This window comes from Pseudorasbora parva, chromosome 19 (genome assembly GCF_024679245.1).
Source record: "Pseudorasbora parva isolate DD20220531a chromosome 19, ASM2467924v1, whole genome shotgun sequence".
In the NCBI taxonomy this organism is placed as follows: domain Eukaryota; kingdom Metazoa; phylum Chordata; class Actinopteri; order Cypriniformes; family Gobionidae; genus Pseudorasbora; species Pseudorasbora parva.
In genome coordinates, this window is record NC_090190.1 from 4,902,621 (window position 1) to 4,922,475 (window position 19,855).

General features: G+C 37.8%; 1 protein-coding gene across 1 annotated transcript; it reads right to left on the minus strand.

Annotated features, from left to right (window-relative positions):
• Window positions 1-970: 970 nt before the first annotated feature.
• crtap (cartilage associated protein) lies at window positions 971-18,965 on the minus strand. Its single transcript, XM_067425599.1, has 7 exons — window positions 18,448-18,965; window positions 17,097-17,246; window positions 16,302-16,473; window positions 16,086-16,214; window positions 2,400-2,545; window positions 2,232-2,315; window positions 971-1,298 (listed from the first exon to the last, which is right to left on the minus strand). The coding sequence occupies exons 1-7, from the start codon at window positions 18,904-18,906 to the stop codon at window positions 1,251-1,253; spliced, it is 1,188 nt and encodes a 395-aa protein (XP_067281700.1). The 5' UTR covers window positions 18,907-18,965; the 3' UTR covers window positions 971-1,250.
• Between the last annotated feature and the right edge of the window lie 890 nt (window positions 18,966-19,855).

Consider the following 19,855-nt stretch of genomic DNA (forward strand, 5'->3'; position numbering starts at 1 on the left):
TGAGGGAGTGTCGGCAGGACCTTGATATAGCAGCTCCACTTCATGCTCACTACTGCCTAGACTCGGGTCCCAATCAGGGCAAGATTTCAGCGCCATATTGGGACATTGGCTTCCCTTTTCTACAATAGAAGAGAGTGAAGATGTGTCCATCTTTTTACAGTCTATGTTTTAAACAAACTCCAAACAGAGGAGAGTCTGCTGGCAAAAAGAGAACGCAACAGACTCCTAATAAAATGGCCCAAAATTTGAAGCCCAAAAAAGTGCATCTATCCATTATAAAAGTGCTCCACACTGCTCCAGGGGGTTAATAAAAGCCTTCTAAAGTGAATCGATATGGTTATTTAAGATATTTTACATTATAACCTGTTAAATATGAATATATTTTTTACTTTACAAGGCCTTTACAATTCCCCTAGAGCCGTGTGGAGCACTTTTATAATGGATGAATGCACTTTTTTGGGCTTCAACATTTTGGGCTGCCATTATAAAGCTTGTAAGAGCCAGGACATTTCTTTATATATAACTCTGATTGTATTTGTCTGAAAGAAGAAAGTCAAATACAGCTATGGTGTGAGCGATTTTCATTTTTAGGTGAACTATCCCTTTAATGGGTAAAGCTACAGTAACGTCTTCAGCTAGTCAGCTTGAGATCCTTTCCATCTCAACTTATTATATCTCTTAAGCCTAGTACTGAATGTTTTATGAGCTGAAGGATAAACATATTCATCCCCACAGTCACGCAGAGCCAAAGCACAACCAAAAACAATGTTCTTCTGCAAAAATGCATGTAGTTTTCTTTAACCACTAGAAAAGGATTGATAAATGAACCGTTATTGCAAGGCATTACAAAAGTTTTCATTCTAAGCATTTTCTTCCATAACATCTGCATCTGTAATAATCAGTCCAAAAAAAGATTTCAGTGTTTAACTTGTGACTCAAGTCTGTCTTGATATCTTTACTTGATGTAATATTCAGATCAACATAAAACAATTTTTATTAAAACAATCCAACCAACAATATAAAAACAAAACATTCTCTGAGATACAGTAAGATGACAGGAACTGAGATTCAGATTTATTATTTTTTTGGCTTGTGGTGCATGTGTAAAATCTGTGCTTACATATTATTGCTGTAAAAAAATCAATTCCAATCACCAACCCCTAAATAAATACAAGAACCAAAATGCTACCGGATGGAGAATACCGTTATGGCCTTTTCACAATGTTTTTATTCAGTGCAATTACAGTCGTTTATACCTCGGCTTCAAGAAATTCATCAAGAAACTCTAAGACTTCACCCTGAAAGAAAGAAAGAAAAAGGGTTGGAGAAGAGATTAAAATCTAATAGGGTTCTTATTCTGCAATCACTGAACTAGTTTTGAAAGCCATAAACAGATACTTGAAATAAAATAAAATATGAAAAAACTTTGGTAACACTTCATGTATTATGTGTATTCATAATGTACCTTATAATACATTACATCTTTTCATAAATAATTGTAACCAAAGTTACAATGCATTATAATATGTAGCAGACTTCTGAAATAGGTTGTTTGTCATGTGTTTTAATGCATTATACTTCCTAAAAGCATAACAATAAGTATCATAATGTATTATAACAGTGAATACAATATGTATTCTTCACGAGTATGTATTCTCAATATGTATTCTTTATATAATTATTCATGAGATAATGCATTATAAAGTGGATTACAAGGTATAATTAATGCCTTAAAATACATTTATAATGCATTATTTGCAAAAGCCTTAAGTAAAGTGTTGCCAAAACTTTTTATTTTGATTTTAGCTAGTTGCTAAAGCAACATTTTTCATTTTCATTTAGTTCAATTTGATGTACTAAAATAGAATTGAAATAAAAAAGAATAAAATATATTAAAAAGTAACTAATACAAATGTCAAAAATACAAAATAACATTTTTTTAAATGTAACTAAAATGTTAAAAGAAAAAATAATAATTTTAAGTATTAAAAATACCCATAATAGTATCTCAATGACACTAAATAAAAAAACTCAAATTAGATAGGCATTTAAAGCCTTTCAGTGGTCAGCCACTAGAGGGCGGAGTGTCGCTGCTCAGGGTGAACAGTAAGCCTAGTGCGCACCCAAGAGGCCAAAACTAGCACTACACTCGGTCAGAATAATGAATATTTGTAAAACAGCTACATGCAGGTTAATAATCAACAAGCCAACCATATACTCTGAGCTCTCACCTCATCATCCGGCACAAACTTCTGTTTGGCGAATTCCAGCATCTGCAGCTGTAGCGTCGTCTGATTGTGGTACCGTACTGCTTCCTGTCAGGTGAGAGTGCATTATGAGTACAATTTCAGACATTAAAATGCAAATATTTATTAGTTATCGTGATGTGGAACACCTACTGCTCTAGGCAAGAAGTCTTCATCAATAAGGCCAAATTTTTCTCTGTGGTAACGATAATAATCCACATTATTCTTCATCACCTCATCACTAGGGTCAAAGAGCATATAGCTGGCCACACACGGTACAGCGTTCTTCAGATCATTCACTGGATCAGAATCAAGGAGAGAGGTGTTTTAGAGGGACATAAAGTACTGGTCAAAAGTTTGGAAACATTAGTATTTTTATCTTCTGCTCATCAAGCCTGCATTATTTGATCAACCATAAGCTACAGAAAAAAAAAACCCAGTAATATTGTGAAATATTATTACTATTTAAAATAATGGCTTTCTATTTTAATATACTTTAAATTATGATTTATTTCTGTGATCAAAGCTAAATTTTAAGCATCAATACTCCAGTCTTCAGTGTCACATGATCTTTCAGAGATCATTCTAATATGATGATCTATTATCAATGTTGGAAACAGTTGTGCTGCTTAAAATTTAGTTTGGAACCTGTGATAATTTTTAGGATACATTGATGAATAAAAAGTTAAAAAGAAAAGCATTTACTCGAAATAGAAATCTTTTCTAACTATAAAAATCTTTACTATTACCGTTTATCAATTTAACACATCATTGTTGAATAATTTTTTTTTTTTAAAACAGACCCCAAGCTTTTGAACGGTAGTGTATATTGAGTGTATATTGTTATTCATTGTCCAAAAATTGTTGTATTCATGAGTGAATTATGTTGCAACTACTACACTATATTGCCAAAAGTATTGGGACACCCCTCCAAATCACTGAATTGAGCTGTTCTAATCACTTCATGGCCACAGGTGTATAAATCAAGCACTAGGCATGAAGACACTTCTGCAAACATTTGTGAAAGAATGGGTCGCTCTCAGGATCTCAGTGAACTCAAGCGTGGTATCGTGATAGGTTGCCCCCTTCTATGTAAAGCGCTTTGAGTGCCTAGAAAAGCACTATATAAATGTAATTAATTATTAGGGGTTCAAGCATGAAATGCTGAAACCCTATTGTAATTGTACCGATTTTTATTATTATTATTATTATTCTGCCGTAAAACTCATCGTGCAGACCAAACCGTAAGGCCTAGAGACTTGAAACTTTGTCAATAGGTAGTCCAAAAATCGAGGAGAGGTTCTCAAATTATGAGCCAGATTGGCCAATAGGTGGCGCTATAGCGCAAAAAACAAAAAAAAGTCACTATTTTGCTTATATCTCAAAAACCCATTGTCACACAATCAAGTGTCTTACATCATTGGAATCCTTGGCTCAAGCCGAACAAAAAACATAGGAGGTATTTTATTTCCGGTATGCAAATTTTTCCGCCATTTTGAATTTTGTCAAAAACCTACTTTTGCGAACTAGTCCCTGGTTTTTTGACATATCAGAACCAAACCAGTGCCAAAATGTTCTGTCTGGTCTGAATATCAATAATTATCAAAAATATGTTGAAATTTTGACTCATGAACGAAAAGGGGCGTGGAAATGTACATTTAAGGCGGAGCCTATTTTACTAAAGAGGCTATAACTCAAGAAGGAAATGAGATATCTTCACCAAACTTGGTACACATGTGTATGGACTCATTTTGAGGTCAGGATAAAAAAAACGTGAAGATTGACCACTTGGTGGCGCTATAATGTGGAAAAAACATGATAATAGCTATAACCACACGACCGCTAGTCCGATTGACCTGAAAATTGGTATGCCGTGTCTTGGCCCAAGGTACCATGTATGTCTATGAGGACATTGGCGTATCTCAAAAAACATGGCCGCCATCGGCCAATGAAATTTGAGCACCTATTAGACAAGGTTAATGGAGGCTGATCAGAACGAAACTCAGTGGGCATGTTTGACTCCTGGTCCTAGAGGTCTGTAAGAATTTTTAAAGAAATCGGCCACTAGTTGGCGCTAACAAGTTTTATGGCTCTGTAATCACGTGGTGTTGCACATATCCATGAAATATGCATATCATATCATAGATCTCCTCATGATGAACAACTTTGCCTCTGGAACCATTGCTGTCAATCAAATCATTAATTAAATTTTCGTAATTATGTTAAAAACCTACTTTTGCGAACTAGTCCCTGGTTTTTTACCCAATTGGAACCAAACCAGTCTAGGACAATTCTATAGACTCTCTAGGTCAATAATTATTGAAAAAAAGTTGAACTTTTGCATTTGGATGGCTATAACAGGGCCATTTAGAAAAGAGGCGTGGCAAAATACACTCAAAAGCCTATAAATCCTAAGGGAAAACTCAAAACTTCTCGAAAATTGTTGGGTATATGTGGCATAACATGTTGAAGACACATGCAAAGTTTTATGGAGATTGGAGTATAGGGGGCGCTATAAGTGTTAAAAAGCTTTGAAAACCATGTATTCCCTATGGTGAATTGCCTGTTTTGGCTGTAAATGGTATTTTCCATCTCTGTAATCAGGTGGGGTTAAAAACAGCCACATAATATGCATATATTATGATAGATCTTCTCATACTGAACAACTTGGCCTCTATAACCAATACTGTCAATCAAATCTTTATTTAAATATTCACAATTATGTTAAAAACCTCGTTTTGCAAACTAGTCCTTGTTTTTTTTTTTTTTGCCTGATCGGAACCAAACCACTGCAGTATGATTCTCTGGACTCTCCTGATCAATAGTTATCAAAAACATGTTGACTTTTACACTTTGGGGAGCTATAACAGGATCATTTAGAGAATAGGTGTGGTAAAACATGCTCAAAAGCCTATTAATCCTGAACGAAAACTCAAAACTTCACAAAAATAGGTGGTGGTGGTGTGTGTGTGTGTGTGTGTCTCTCTGTCTGTCTGTCATGCTAGCAAACAGCACTTCCAACATGCTACACATGCTAGCAGTGATTAGTTAAGTGTTAAATCAGGCAAAGAACATAGTAAGAACTCTATAAACATTATAGTTAACATCTGTGACAACTAACAACTGCCTAGCAACACCATAACAACCATCAAGAACAACCTAGCAACCACCTAGCAACATGTTAATCATGTTAGCAAAGTAAAATAGTAATTTTGTCATACTATTGATTAATGTTGTTCTATAATTCATATTTAGACTTTATAAAGTCACTACTATAATATTTAAAATCACATTTTGTCAGTTTATCACTTCATTTCACCTGATATCTCTCAAATTCATTCAGTGCTTAAAAACCTTTCATGCAAAAGGTGTCAAATGCTTAAAGACCTTAAATGGCTTGAACCCCGCTAAATGCTGCTCGCAGCTTTAATTAGGGGTTCAAGCACGAAGTGCTGAACACCTATTGTATTTGTGCTGATTTTTATTATTATTATTATTATTATTATTATTATTATTATTCTGCCGTAAAACTCATCGTGCAGACCAAACCGTAAATGCTACAGACTTCAAACTTTGTCAATAGGTAGTCCAAAAATCGAGGAGAGGTTATCAAATTATGAGCCAGATTGGCCAATAGGTGGCGCTACAGCAACCAAAAACGCGAAATGGCTCATAACTCCTAAACCGTTCATCCTAAGGGTCAAGTGTCTTATATCATTGGAAAGCTGAGACCATGACGAACAAAACGTATATCTCCGATTTCATTTCCGGTATGCAAATTTTTCCGCCATTTTGAATTTTGTCAAAAACCTACTTTTGCGAACTAGTCCCTGGTTTTTTGACATATCAGAACCAAACCAGTGCCAAAATGTTCTCTCTAGTCTGAATATCAATAATTATCAAAAAAAGTTGAAATTTTCACTCATGAACGAAAAGGGGCGTGGAAATGTACATTTAAGGCGGAGCCTATTTTACTAAAGAGGCTATAACTACAGCAAGAAATGAGATATCTTCACCAAACTTGGTACACATGTGTATGGGCTCAGTCTTTGGTCATGATAAAAAAATCGCGACGATTGGCCACTTGGTGGCGCTATAACATGTAAAAAACACAAAAAGGGCTATAACCACGCGACCGCTAGTCCGATTGACTGGAAAATTGGTATGCAATGTCTTGGCCCAAGGTACCATGTCTGTCTATGAGAACATTGGCGTATCTCAAAAAACATGGCCGCCATCGGCCAATGAAATTTGAGCACCTATTAGACAGGGTTAACGGAGGTCGATCGGAACAAAACTCAGTGGGCATGTTTAACTCATGGTCCTAGAGGTCTGTAAGAATTTTGAAAGAAATCGGCCACTAGCTGGCGCTAACGAGTTTTATGGCTCTGCAATCACGTGGCGTTGCACACATCTGCAAAATATGCATATCATATGATAGATCTCCTCATGTTGAACAACTTTGCCTCTAGAACCATTGCTGTCAATCAAATCATTAAATAAATATTTGCAATTATGTTAAAAACCTACTTTTGCGAACTAGTCCCTGGTTTTTTGCCCAATCAGAACCAAACCAGTCTAGGACAATTCTCTGGACTCTCTAGATCAATAATTATCAAAAAAAGTTGATTTTTTGCATTTAGATGGCTATAAAAGGGCCATTTAGAAAAGAGGCGTGGCAAAATACACTCAAAAGCCTACAAATCCTAAGGGGAAACTCAAAACTTCACGAAAATTGTTGGGTATATGTGGCAGTTTATCACTTCATTTCACCTGATATCTCTCAAATTCATTCAGTGCTTAAAAGCCTTTCATGCAAAAGGTGTCAAATGCTTAAAAACCTTAAATGGCTTGAACCCCGCTAAATGCTGCTCGCAGCTTTAATTAGGGGTTCAAGCACGAAGTGCTGAACACCTATTGTATTTGTGCTGATTTTTATTATTAGGGGTTCAAGCACGAAGTGCTGAAACACTATTGTAATTGTTAGGGTTTTTATTATTATTATTATTCTCCCCTAAAACGCATCGTGCAGACCAAACCGTAAGGGCTAGAGACTTGACACTTTGCCACATGGTAGCCCAAAAATCGAGGAGAGCTTATCAAATTATGACCCCGATTGGCCTATAGGGGGCGCTACAGCAATCAAAAGCGCGAAATGGCTCATAACTCCTAAACGGTTTAGTCCACACTCAAGTGCCTTATATCATTGGAAAGCTGAGACCATGGCGAACAAAACGTATATCTCCGATTTTATTTCCGTCTGGAAAAATTTTCCGCCATTTTGAATTTTGTCGAAAAACTACTTTTGCGAACTAGTCCCTGGTTTTTTGACCAATCGGAACCAAACCAGTGCCAAAATGTTTTCTGTAGTCTGAAAATCAATATTCATTGAAAAAAAGTTGAAATTTCGATTCACGGAAGATAAGGGGATTCAAAATGGACGCTCAGGGCGGAGCCTATTTTACTAAAAAGACTATAACTCAATAATGAAATGAGATATCTTCACCAAACTTGGTACACATGTGTATGGGGTCAATTTGAGGTCACGATAAAAAAATCGCGACGATTGGCCACTTGGTGGCGCAATAATGTGAAAAAAACCTGCAAATAGCTATAACCATGCTACTGCTACTCCGATTTACCTGAAAATTGGTATGCAGTGTCTTGGCCCAAGGTAGCATGTATGTCTCTGAGGATATTGGCGTATCTCAAAAAACATGGCCGCCATCGGCCAATGAAGTTTGAGCACCTATTAGACAAGGTTATCGGAGGCCGATCGGAACGAAACTCGGTGGGCATGTTTGACTCATGGTCCTAGAGGTCTGTAAGAATTTTGAAAGAAATCGGCCACTAGTTGGCGCTAACGAGTTTTATGGCTCTGTAATCACGTGGTGTTGCACACATCGGCAAAATATGCATATCATTTGATAGATCTCCTCATGCTGAACAACTTTGCCTCTAGAACCAGTGCTGTCAATCAAATCGTTAATTAAATATTTGCAATTATGTTAAAAACCTACTTTTGCGAACTAGTCCCTGGTTTTTTGCCCGACCGGAACAAAACCAGTCTAGTACAATTCTATAGACTCTCTAGATAAATATTCATTGAAAAAAAGTTGAACTTTTGCATTTGAAAGGCTATAACAGGGCCAATTAGAAAAGAGGCGTGGCAAAATATACTCAAAAGCCTATAAATCCTAAGGGAATACTCAAAACTTCACGAAAATTGTTGGGTATGTGTGGCATACCATGCTAATGAAGCATGCAACGTTTTACAAAGATCGGAGTATAGGTGGCGCTATAAGTGTTAAAAAGCTTTAAAAACCATGCATTTCCTATGGTAAATTGCCCATATTGGCTGTAAATGGACTTTTCCATCTATTATTTTAGTGTTTAAAAGCTTGCTAAATAAAACTTAATGTCTTTAATGCCTATGTGCTTAAAAGGCCTTAAAGGCTTGAACCCCGCTAAATGCTGCTTGCAGCTTTAATTATTATTATTATTATTATTATTCTGCCGTAAAACTCATCGTGCAGACCAAACCGTAAATGCTAGAGACTTCAAACTTTGTCAATAGGTAGTCCAAAAATCGAGGAGAGGTTATCAAATTATGAGCCAGATTGGCCAATAGGTGGCGCTACAGCAACCAAAAACGCAAAATGGCGCATAACTCCTAAACCGTTCATCCTAAGGGTCAAGTGTCTTATATCATTGGAAAGCTGAGACCATGACGAACAAAACGTATATCTCCGATTTCATTTCCGGTATGCAAATTTTTCCGCCATTTTGAATTTTGTCAAAAACCTACTTTTGCGAACTAGTCCCTGGTTTTTTGACATATCAGAACCAAACCAGTGCCAAAATGTTCTCTCTAGTCTGAATATCAATAATTATCAAAAAAAAGTTGCAATTTTGACTCATGAACGAAAAGGGGCGTGGAAATGTACATTTAAGGCGGAGCCTATTTTACTAAAGAGGCTATAACTACAGCAAGAAATGAGATATCTTCACCAAACTTGGTACACATGTGTATGGGCTCAGTCTTTGGTCACGATAAAAAAATCGCGACGATTGGCCACTTGGTGGCGCTATAACATGGAAAAAACACAAAAAGAGCTATAACCAAGCGACCGCTAGTCCGATTGACTGGAAAATTGGTATGCAATGTCTTGGCCCAAGGTACCATGTCTGTCTATGAGAACATTGGCGTATCTCAAAAAACATGGCCGCCATCGGCCAATGAAATTTGAGCACCTATTAGACAGGGTTAACGGAGGTCGATCGGAACAAAACTCAGTGGGCATGTTTAACTCATGGTCCTAGAGGTCTGTAATAATTTTGAAAGAAATCGGCCACTAGCTGGCGCTGACGAGTTTTATGGCTCTGCAATCACGTGGCGTTGCACACATCGGCAAAATATGCATATCATATGATAGATCTCCTCATGTTGAACAACTTTGCCTCCAGAACCATTGCTGTCAATCAAATCATTAAATAAATATTTGCAATTATGTTAAAAACCTACTTTTGCGAACTAGTCCCTGGTTATTTGCCCAATCAGAACCAAACCAGTCTAGGACAATTCTCTGGACTCTCTAGATCAATAATTATCAAAAAAAAGTTGATTTTTTGCATTTGGATGGCTATAACAGGGCCATTTAGAAAAGAGGCGTGGCAAAATACACTCAAAAGCCTATAAATCCTAAGGGAAAACTCAAAACTTCACGGAAATTGTTGGGTATATGTGGCATAACATGTTGAAGACACATGCAAAGTTTTATGGAAATCGGAGTATAGGGGGCGCTATAAGTGTTAAAAAGCTTTGAAAACCATGTATTCCCTATGGTGAATCTCTGTAATCAGGTGGGGTTAAAACAGCCACATAATATGCATATGTTATGATAGATCTTCTCATACTGAACAACTTTGCCTCTATAACCAATACTGTCAATCAAATCTTTATTTAAATATTCACAATTATGTTAAAAACCTCGTTTTGCAAACTAGTCCTAGGTTTATTGCCTGATCGGAACCAAACCACAGCAGTATGATTCTCTGCACTCTCCTGATCAATTCATATTTAGACTTTATAAAGTCACTATTATAATATTTAAAATCACATTTTGTCATTTTATCCCTTCATTTCACCTGATATCTCTCAAATTCATTCAGTGCTTAAAAGCCTTTCATGCAAAAGGTGTCAAATGCTTAAAGACCTTAAATGGCTTGAACCCCGCTAAATGCTGCTCGCAGCTTTAATTATTATTATTATTATTATTATTATTATTATTCTGCCGTAAAACTCATCGTGCAGACCAAACCGTAAATGCTAGAGACTTCAAACTTTGTCAATAGGTAGTCCAAAAATCGAGGAGAGGTTATCAAATTATGAGCCAGATTGGCCAATAGGTGGCGCTACAGCAACCAAAAACGCGAAATGGCTCATAACTCCTAAACTGTTCATCCTAAGGGTCAAGTGTCTTATATCATTGGAAAGCTGAGACCATGACGAACAAAACGTATATCTCCGATTTCATTTCCGGTATGCAAATTTTTCCGCAATTTTGAATTTTGTCAAAAACCTACTTTTGCGAACTAGTCCCTGGTTTTTTGACATATCAGAACCAAACCAGTGCCAAAATGTTCTCTCTAGTCTGAATATCAATAATTATCAAAAAAAAGTTGAAATTTTGACTCATGAACGAAAAGGGGCGTGGAAATGTACATTTAAGACGGAGCCTATTTTACTAAAGAGGCTATAACTACAGCAAGAAATGAGATATCTTCACCAAACTTGGTACACATGCGTATGGGCTCAGTCTTTGGTCACGATAAAAAAATTGCGACGATTGGCCACTTGGTGGCGCTATAACATGGAAAAAACACAAAAAGGGCTATAACCACGTGACCGCTAGTCCGATTGACTGGAAAATTGGTATGCAATGTCTTGGCCCAAGGTACCATGTCTGTCTATGAGGACATTGGCGTATCTCAAAAAACATGGCCGCCATCGGCCAATGAAATTTGAGCACCTATTAGACAGGGTTAACGAAGGTCGATCGGAACAAAACTCAGTGGGCATGTTTGACTCATTGTCCTAGAGGTCTGTAAGAATTTTGAAAGAAATCGGCCACTAGTTGGCGCTAACGAGTTTTATGGCTCTGCAATCACGTGGTGTTGCACACATCGGCAAAATATGCATATCATATGATAGATCTCCTCATGCTGAACAACTTTGCCTCTGGAACCATTTTTGGCAATTAAATCGTTAAATAAATATTTGCAATAATGTTAAAAACCTACTTTTGCAAACTAGTCCCTGGTTTTTTGCCCAATCAGAACCAAACCAGTCTAGGACAATTCTCTGGACTCTCTAGATCAATAATTATCAAAAAAAAGTTGATTTTTTGCATTTGGATGGCTATAACAGGGCCATTTAGAAAAGAGGCGTGGCAAAATACACTCAAAAGCCTACAAATCCTAAGGGGAAACTCAAAACTTCACGAAAATTGTTGGGTATATGTGGCATAACATGTTGAAGACACATGCAAAGTTTTATGGCGATCGGAGAATAGGGGGCGCTATAAGTGTTAAAAAGCTTTGAAAACCATGTATTCCCTATGGTGAATCTCTGTAATCAGGTGGGGTTAAAACAGCCACATAATATGCATATATTATGATAGATCTTCTCATACTGAACAACTTTGCCTCTATAACCAATACTGTCAATCAAATCTTTATTTAAATATTCACAATTATGTTAAAAACCTCGTTTTGCAAACTAGTCCTAGGTTTTTTGCCTGATCGGAACCAAACCACAGCAGTATGATTCGCTGCACTCTCCTGATCAATTCATATTTAGACTTTATAAAGTCACTATTATAATATTTAAAATCACATTTTGTCAGTTTATCACTTCATTTCACCTGATATCTCTCAAATTCATTCAGTGCTTAAAAGCCTTTCATGCAAAAGGTGTCAAATGCTTAAAGACCTTAAATGGCTTGAACCCCGCTAAATGCTGCTCGCAGCTTTAATTATTATTATTATTATTAAAGGGGGGGTGAAATGCTGTTTCATGCATACTGATCTTTTTACACTGTTAAAGACTTGGAATCCCATACTAAACATAGACAAAGTTTCAAAAGTTAAGGTGGACGTTTGATGGGAGTATTTCTTTGTCAAAAATACTACTTCCGGTTAGTCATAAGTTTCGGCAAGTTTTTTGAGCTCATGCGTCCCCATTGACGTTAGTGGGGGCGGAATTTCCTTGTATGGGCCTTACGGACAATTCTACCGGAAGCGTGTGAGAGAGAGCGAAAGCAACAGGCTACGCCCATCAAAGCGCTCGTAGGCTGCGCTGCACAGGTAATGTGCACAATTAACAATGACATCAAAAAGTGCGTTTTTGGTTGCCAGACCAAGACAGTCCTGCACAGATTCCCCCAAAACCCCGCGGTAAGGCAACAGTGGATGTAATTTGCTTTTCCGGATCAGCAACTGAGTTGCGCGAATGTTTATATCTGTTCGCTGCATTTCGGTGCCGACTGTTTCATAAACATGGCCCAGCATGACGCCGGATTTTCCAATAGCCTAATGCTGAAGGATGGAGCAGTCCCAACGTTAGAACCGCGGGCGGTGAGTTAGACTGCTTCAGATGTCTGTGTCTATGCTCATCAAGTAGCCCAAACATGATCACGTATAGTTACTATATATATTACTATATATAGAAATTGATCAATGGAGCATGCGATGTGTAGTGCGTGTACATTTGTTTAGCTGGCCACTATATGTGTAACTTTATGTTTGTGTATTGTAAAAGCACTCAACAATACACAAAGAGGGGGGAAATATGTTGAACTAAATAAGCACGCTTCTTCATTCAAATGCGCTACTATTCCGTGTCTATCTATGTAAACACTAACTTAACCTGTCTACACAAACCACGCGTAAACACACAAACACACGTGCACAACTGCACTTCCCACATGTACACCTTCAAAGACAAAAATACGACGATATAATTCAAGTATAAATATGTAAATAACACAAGCCGCTAAGCATATTATATAGTTAGTGTATATCGTACCACATAGAGACGTCCTGCTCTAGTCGTTTTTGCTGCTGCTCCTGTTCAACTGCAGCCTCTGGGTCTGATTCCGGATCATAGATGTATGGCTGTATCTGATTAAAAGCCATATTTTTATTTTGAATAAAGTTTTTTCCCCGCTGTTAGCAGGGATGGGCAGTATTTCAAATACATGTATTTAAAATACGTATTTGAAATACAAAATACTATTTTGTATTTTGTATTTTAAAGCCTTTGGAAAAAGTCGAATTTAATTTGTATTTAAATACATTTAAGATAAGTATTTTTGTATTTTCAAAATACTCAAAATACTTTGAGCCAGGCAACCTCTTTATCAGGAGCTGTTTTCATGCATCTACTAGTTCAGACCAGACACGCCCCTCCCCCCAACATTCATTCAGGTGAGCCGCAGCTGTACAACCCTAGCCTGACAAGCCAGACCCACATCAAGATGTTTGGTCTGGAAACTCCCTCTGCACGCGATAGGATAGCGCTATAACCATCCAGAGCAACGTGAAGTGGAGCTCATTGATAGATTAAACATTCGCTGTATCCGGTCGGCAAAACTCTGAACACATCTTCCCTTTTCAAGAATGACTTCAGTGCCGTTCTTTGTTCTTTTCTCAGAGAAAAGCTTAACTCAAGTCTTCCAGAGTCACAGCCAAAGCTGATTCGAAAGACCGCCGTTCGCCAGCGTCTGTGTTTACTAGAAGCACGCAAACGCAACTCTGCCGTCATTATGTTAAGCCCCGCCCACCGACTCTATACACGATGTGATTGGCCCGACCAGAGTTTGGTTTTTACAGCTCAGAAGTGTATTGAGAGTTGCTAGACGGCACTCGTGGCAGATTAGATTTGCTGCCGCTAGGGTGCGTCTAGATTTCTAGGCTAGTACAACCCAGCCTTGGATCGGCAACTTTACAAAATTGTTGGAATAAGGTGAGGATGTCATGATCAATTCTACTTGTTGATTAAAGTAGCTTGTCAAATGTGTTTAAAGTATTAACGTTACTGCATGTTAGGGATGAGTGATATCATATGACAATACATATCGTAGATTCGTAGCAAAAATATAAAATGTGAATCGATGGAACTTTTTCTAAATCATTTACATAGATAGGCCTATCGGGGTAAGCACATATATCTGTGCAGCTTTTAGTGGGCAGGAATAATTGGAATGTTGGAGTGGAAAAAGAAGTGAGGGCGAATGAGTTATTGACGTAATTTGTGTTATTATAACTGCCGCTAAAGGAAATTCAAATTCAAATTGAAAACGAAAGTTTCTAAGTAGTTGCACACATCTAAATGCTTTTTGGCATTCAGAATAGGCCCAGATAGATTACAGCCTAATATGGATACCTTCACTGAATTGCCAATTTCACATGTATTTGGTGTATTTTCAAAATACAAAATACTGTATTTGTATTTAAATACATTTTTCCACACATTATTTTTTATTTGTATTTAAATACATTTTTCCTCACAGTATTTTGTATTTGTATTTTAAATACATTTCCATGTATTTATGCCCATCTCTGGCTGTTAGGGATGACAGCTTTACGACGCACTCGACGCACTCAACACTATAGCAGCAGCGAGCACACGTCATTATTTAGCTCCGCTCACACGATACGCCCCCACCCGCTCTGCTTTTTTTCGGAAAGACTCGGAACAGCGCATCTTTCTTATATAATTATAAAAAAAATAAAGACTTTTCGGAGATATGCAGGATGCAATGCTACTCTATAGGTACTCAAGATTGACATGACACTGACTGAAACTGAGTGTTTCACCCCCCCTTTAAGATCAGTGCATAGAGAGCTCATCCAAGCCATCATGGGACTTGGTGCATGCACTAAGTCCCATGTGCAATGCACATCACCAAGTGCATTGCAAAGTGTGTGATGCAGTAGAGTAAAGCAGCCGTCACTGGACTCTAGAGCAGTGAGACGTGTTCTCTGGAGTGACCAATCACATTTCTCTGTCTGACAATCCGATGGACAAGTCTGGGTTTGGCTGTTGCCAGGAGAACAGTACTTGCCAGACCTCATTGTGCCAAGTGTAAAATTTGGTGGAGGGGGGATTATGGTGTGGGGTTTTTCTTCAGGGGTTTGGCTTGGCCCCTTAGTTCCAGTAAAAGGAACTCTTAATGCTTAAGCATACCAAGACATTTAGGACAATTTCATGCTCCCAACTTGGTGGGAACAGTTTGAGGATGGCCTCTTCCTATTCCAACATGACTGCTCCAGTGCACAAAGTGCCGTCCATAAAGACATGGATGAGCGACTTTGGTGTGGAGGAAATTGAGTGAGTAATGATCTCAACCTGATAGAGCACCTTTGTGATGATTTAGAGCGGAGACTGAGACCCAGGCCTTCTCATCCAACATCAGTGCCTGATCTCATATGTGATCTCATCTAGAAGAATGCTCCAAAGTATTCCCATAAACACACTCCTAAACCTTGTGGAAAGCCTTCCCAGAAGAGTTGAAGCTGCTATAGCCTGAACAGGTGGGCCAACTCAATATTAAACCCCAAGGAGACCCCATTAAGAGAATGGATGTCATTAAAGTTCTTGTGCATGTAAAGGCAGGCATACCAAAACTTTTGGCAATATAAGTGTATAAAGTGTATAAAGTGTAATGACGTAGTGTGTGAGAACAGGAGTTAAAAATGTACTTTATCGCTGTTTACTAACTCCTGACAGATACCACACATACATAGTCTAAATAGAGGACTTTCCACACTTACATTTATAATAAGCAAACTGGAGATAGTGGTACATGGTCGCCACAAATTTCTCAACAACAAATCCACCTACAACCGGCGTGAGCTCGCTCTCACAGCGAACCTTCCTCTCCAGAACCTCAGTGTAATGATCTAAAGAAAGAGAAACAGGCATGTTAATACGTTTCAGCTGAAGGATGGCAAGGGCAGACATGACAAGAGCCACAGGTTAATGCCAACCTGCGATGGACGGGTAGAAGTCTTTGAAGTCTTTGATCTGTCTGGATCCCTCAGACGCTGCGATACACTCGTCATACACCTTGAAGAAGTCTCTCAATGCCAGCTCCATATCTGACACTGATGTTCTGAAGTTATCGCCGTTATAGGCCCGTACGGCCCGGATGAACAGCGACTGGACAAAAAGAAGCACCATGAACCATTAGTGCAACTGTAAACTACAACACTTATTACATTCAACAGACGTATCACACTTTTATGCATTTTCCTGAGCTTGGATTGCACATATGTAGACATGCATATTACACTATTATAGATATGCATCATATAATGTATACACTGCTGTTTAAAAGTATGGGGTTGGTGAGATGTTTAAATGTTTTTGAAATCTTATGCTCACCAAGACTGCATTTATCTGACATTAATATTGTGAAATATATTTGCAATTTAAAAACTATATATTAATTTGGCAAAATGCCTTTTATTCCTGTGATGCAAAGCTGAATTTTCAGCATTAGTACTCAGTCTGCAGTTTCACATGATCTATCATCTATTGAATTCAAAATGGAGGGTGAGCTGTCACTCACATGAAATCGACCAATAGCAAACCACAACCTTCCAATAAAATCCCCATAGATAAAATCAAGTCCCGCCCTACGATTGTTCCTGTTCGACAAGCCATTTCATTCAAATATATGTAACAATAGAAAAGTCTATCGCTACTTCCGTTTCATGCTGTCTTTAATATGAGGATTTGATCGCCCCTCACACTGCTTTATGTGTGGGATCTCACCTCACCTCATATGATTTGGTCTCCAGGTCTTTCAAATGTTCCTCCGCTCCAGGTAAGCTCTTGTAATAGTTCATGTTCCTCTGCATCATCTCATCATCAGGATGCTTCAGCAGGAACGTGTGCGCTGCAGATACAGCTTTGGCCAAATTATTACTCTGGAATAATTCATAATCAGTTTAGTCAGACAAAGTATATAGACCAAGCTAGCCATGTACTTTAAAAATAAATTTACCATGGTACATATGGTAAACATTCAGTACCATGGTATTACTATGTTATACCATCAATAATATAAAAAGTATTATAAATACAATAGTAATTCCATGTTTTTGCACTTGGTATCATGGTAATATAGATTTTTGCTCATGCACCATGGCAATATTCTTTGAAGTACTTTGAAATGCCATGTATTTTGATATACAGTACCGGTCAAACGTTTGGAAAAAACACTTTTTAATATATTTTTTAAAGAATTCTCTTATGCTCATCAATCCTGCATTATTTGATCAAAAATACAGAAAAAAACTAATGTTGTGAAATTTTATTACAATTTAAAATAAGGGTTTTCTATTTTGATATTCTTTAAAATATGATTTATTTCAGTGGTGCAAAGCTGAATTTTCAGCATCATTACTCCAGTCTTTAGTGTCACATGATCCTTCAGAAATCATTCTAATATGATGATTTATTATCAGTTTTGGAAACTGTAATATTTTGTTTTTAGAACCTGTGATACTTTTTTATGGGTTCAATTTATTAAAAAAAATAGTAATAGTAAAGATTTATATTGTTAGAAAAGATTTATATTTTGAATAAATGCTGTTCTTTTTAACCTTTTATTCATCAGTGAATCCTTAAAAAAGTATCACAGGTTCCAAAAAGATCATATTAAGCAGCGCAACTGTTTCCAACATTGATAAAAACTGATTTCTGAAGGATCATGTGACACAGAAGACTGGAGTAATGATGCTGAAAATTCAGCTTTGTATCACAGAAATAAATTACATTTTAAAGTAGGCTATATTAAAATAGAAAACCATTAGACTTATTTTAAATTGTAGTATTTTTCTGTCTTTTTGATCAAATAAACGCAGTCTTGGAGTGCATAAGAGACTTCTTTCAAGGACATTATAAATAGTCAGGTTTCCAAACTTGGTGCTATATTTAACGTATTACCATCTGATATAACCTACAAAACAAAGAAACTAAAAAAATGCCATGCCATGGTACTACCATGTTATAAATGCCATTGTTAATACCATGGTAGCCTACAGTGTTACAAGGGAAGCACTTACTTTAAACCTTATACTCCCATTAATGAATAGCAGATGCAATGAGCTAAAGTTAATGTCTTACTTTGAAGTAAGCAAACTGCAGGTACTTGTATGGTTCGCGTTTCTCAAACTCCTCGATGGTTTCCCGGCTGGGGAGCGTCTGTCTGAAGGCAGGTAACCCCTGCTTGCATCGCTTCAGACACTGCGCGCGCCTCATCACGTTACCGAACGCGTGCAGCTCGGGGAAGTCGCTGAAGCGCGTCTCGTCGTCGAGCCGGACCATGCTGCAGTTGAGGTTGCAGAAGGCCTCGCTGTCCCTGAGTAGTCGGTACAGCCGGAGACTGACCTCCAGAAACTCCACGCTCTCGGGCCACTTCTCCTCGCTGTACTGGTCTAAAGCGTGTCGGTACGCCGAGTCCAGGGGCATAAGCTCGTGCCGTGGGAAACTGCGAAAGTTGTATTTCTCATACTGCGCAAGAACGCAAAAAGAAAAACAGAATAAGAGAAAGGCGAGCCTCAGGCATTGCGATGAGGAGGCCATGGTCCCGTATGGGAATCCCAAAGTACGCAGGAGTGGAAGAGAACAAGACCCGCCCGCCCGCAGCCTCTCCACGTCCCCAAAGTCCGTCAGCGCGCTCCCTTCCCCCCGGCAGCTAAAAAAACACTACAGTGATTTCTCACAAATATTTACTCATCAAAACCCTTCGGTAACATCTGTGTCCAACATTTACTTTAAGCGCTAAAATAATTTATTTTACACATAGTTCATATATAGCCACACTGTCTTGATTTCATGTGTAAACGTTTTTACATGCATAACCAGAACGTGGTTAAATTCTCATTTGCCCTTCTTAAAGATTTTTCTTAAAGGTTTTATGGGTTACTTAGGTATAATATTTTTGTATAGTGTACAAACTGTATATTCTCCTCCCTACACTTTTTCTTCACACAAGGACAAGAATTCTGGTTTTTGCCATATTTGGGGGGACATTTTGTCCCCATAATGTAGGGTTTGCCAGGACACACACATACACACAGGTTGTGTTTCCATGTTTTATGGGGACTTTCCATAGACATAATGTTTTTTACACTGTACAAACTGTATATTCTCTCCCATTACATCCCTAAACCTATCACACAGCACTTTTTGCAATTTTACATTTTGAACAACAACAACAAATCCCTTATTTATAAGCAGCTTTCCTCATTGGGGCCAAAACATTTCGTCCCCATCATACCAAGCCACACACACACACATAACGTAAACTTTCTATTGGGTCTTATTGAGCAACTATATTGGTGACTGCATTTACCCAGCAGTTGGAGGTAGGAATATAACAATTAATACTTTTGGGAAATATAGGTCATTTTTTGGTACACATTATGACCAGTTAAAAAAAATGGAATTAAATAACTGGAAAACCCCCATAAAAGTAAACTTCCTAAAGTAAATAGAAGCATGATATGTATTGTAAGCTATCTGATATGTT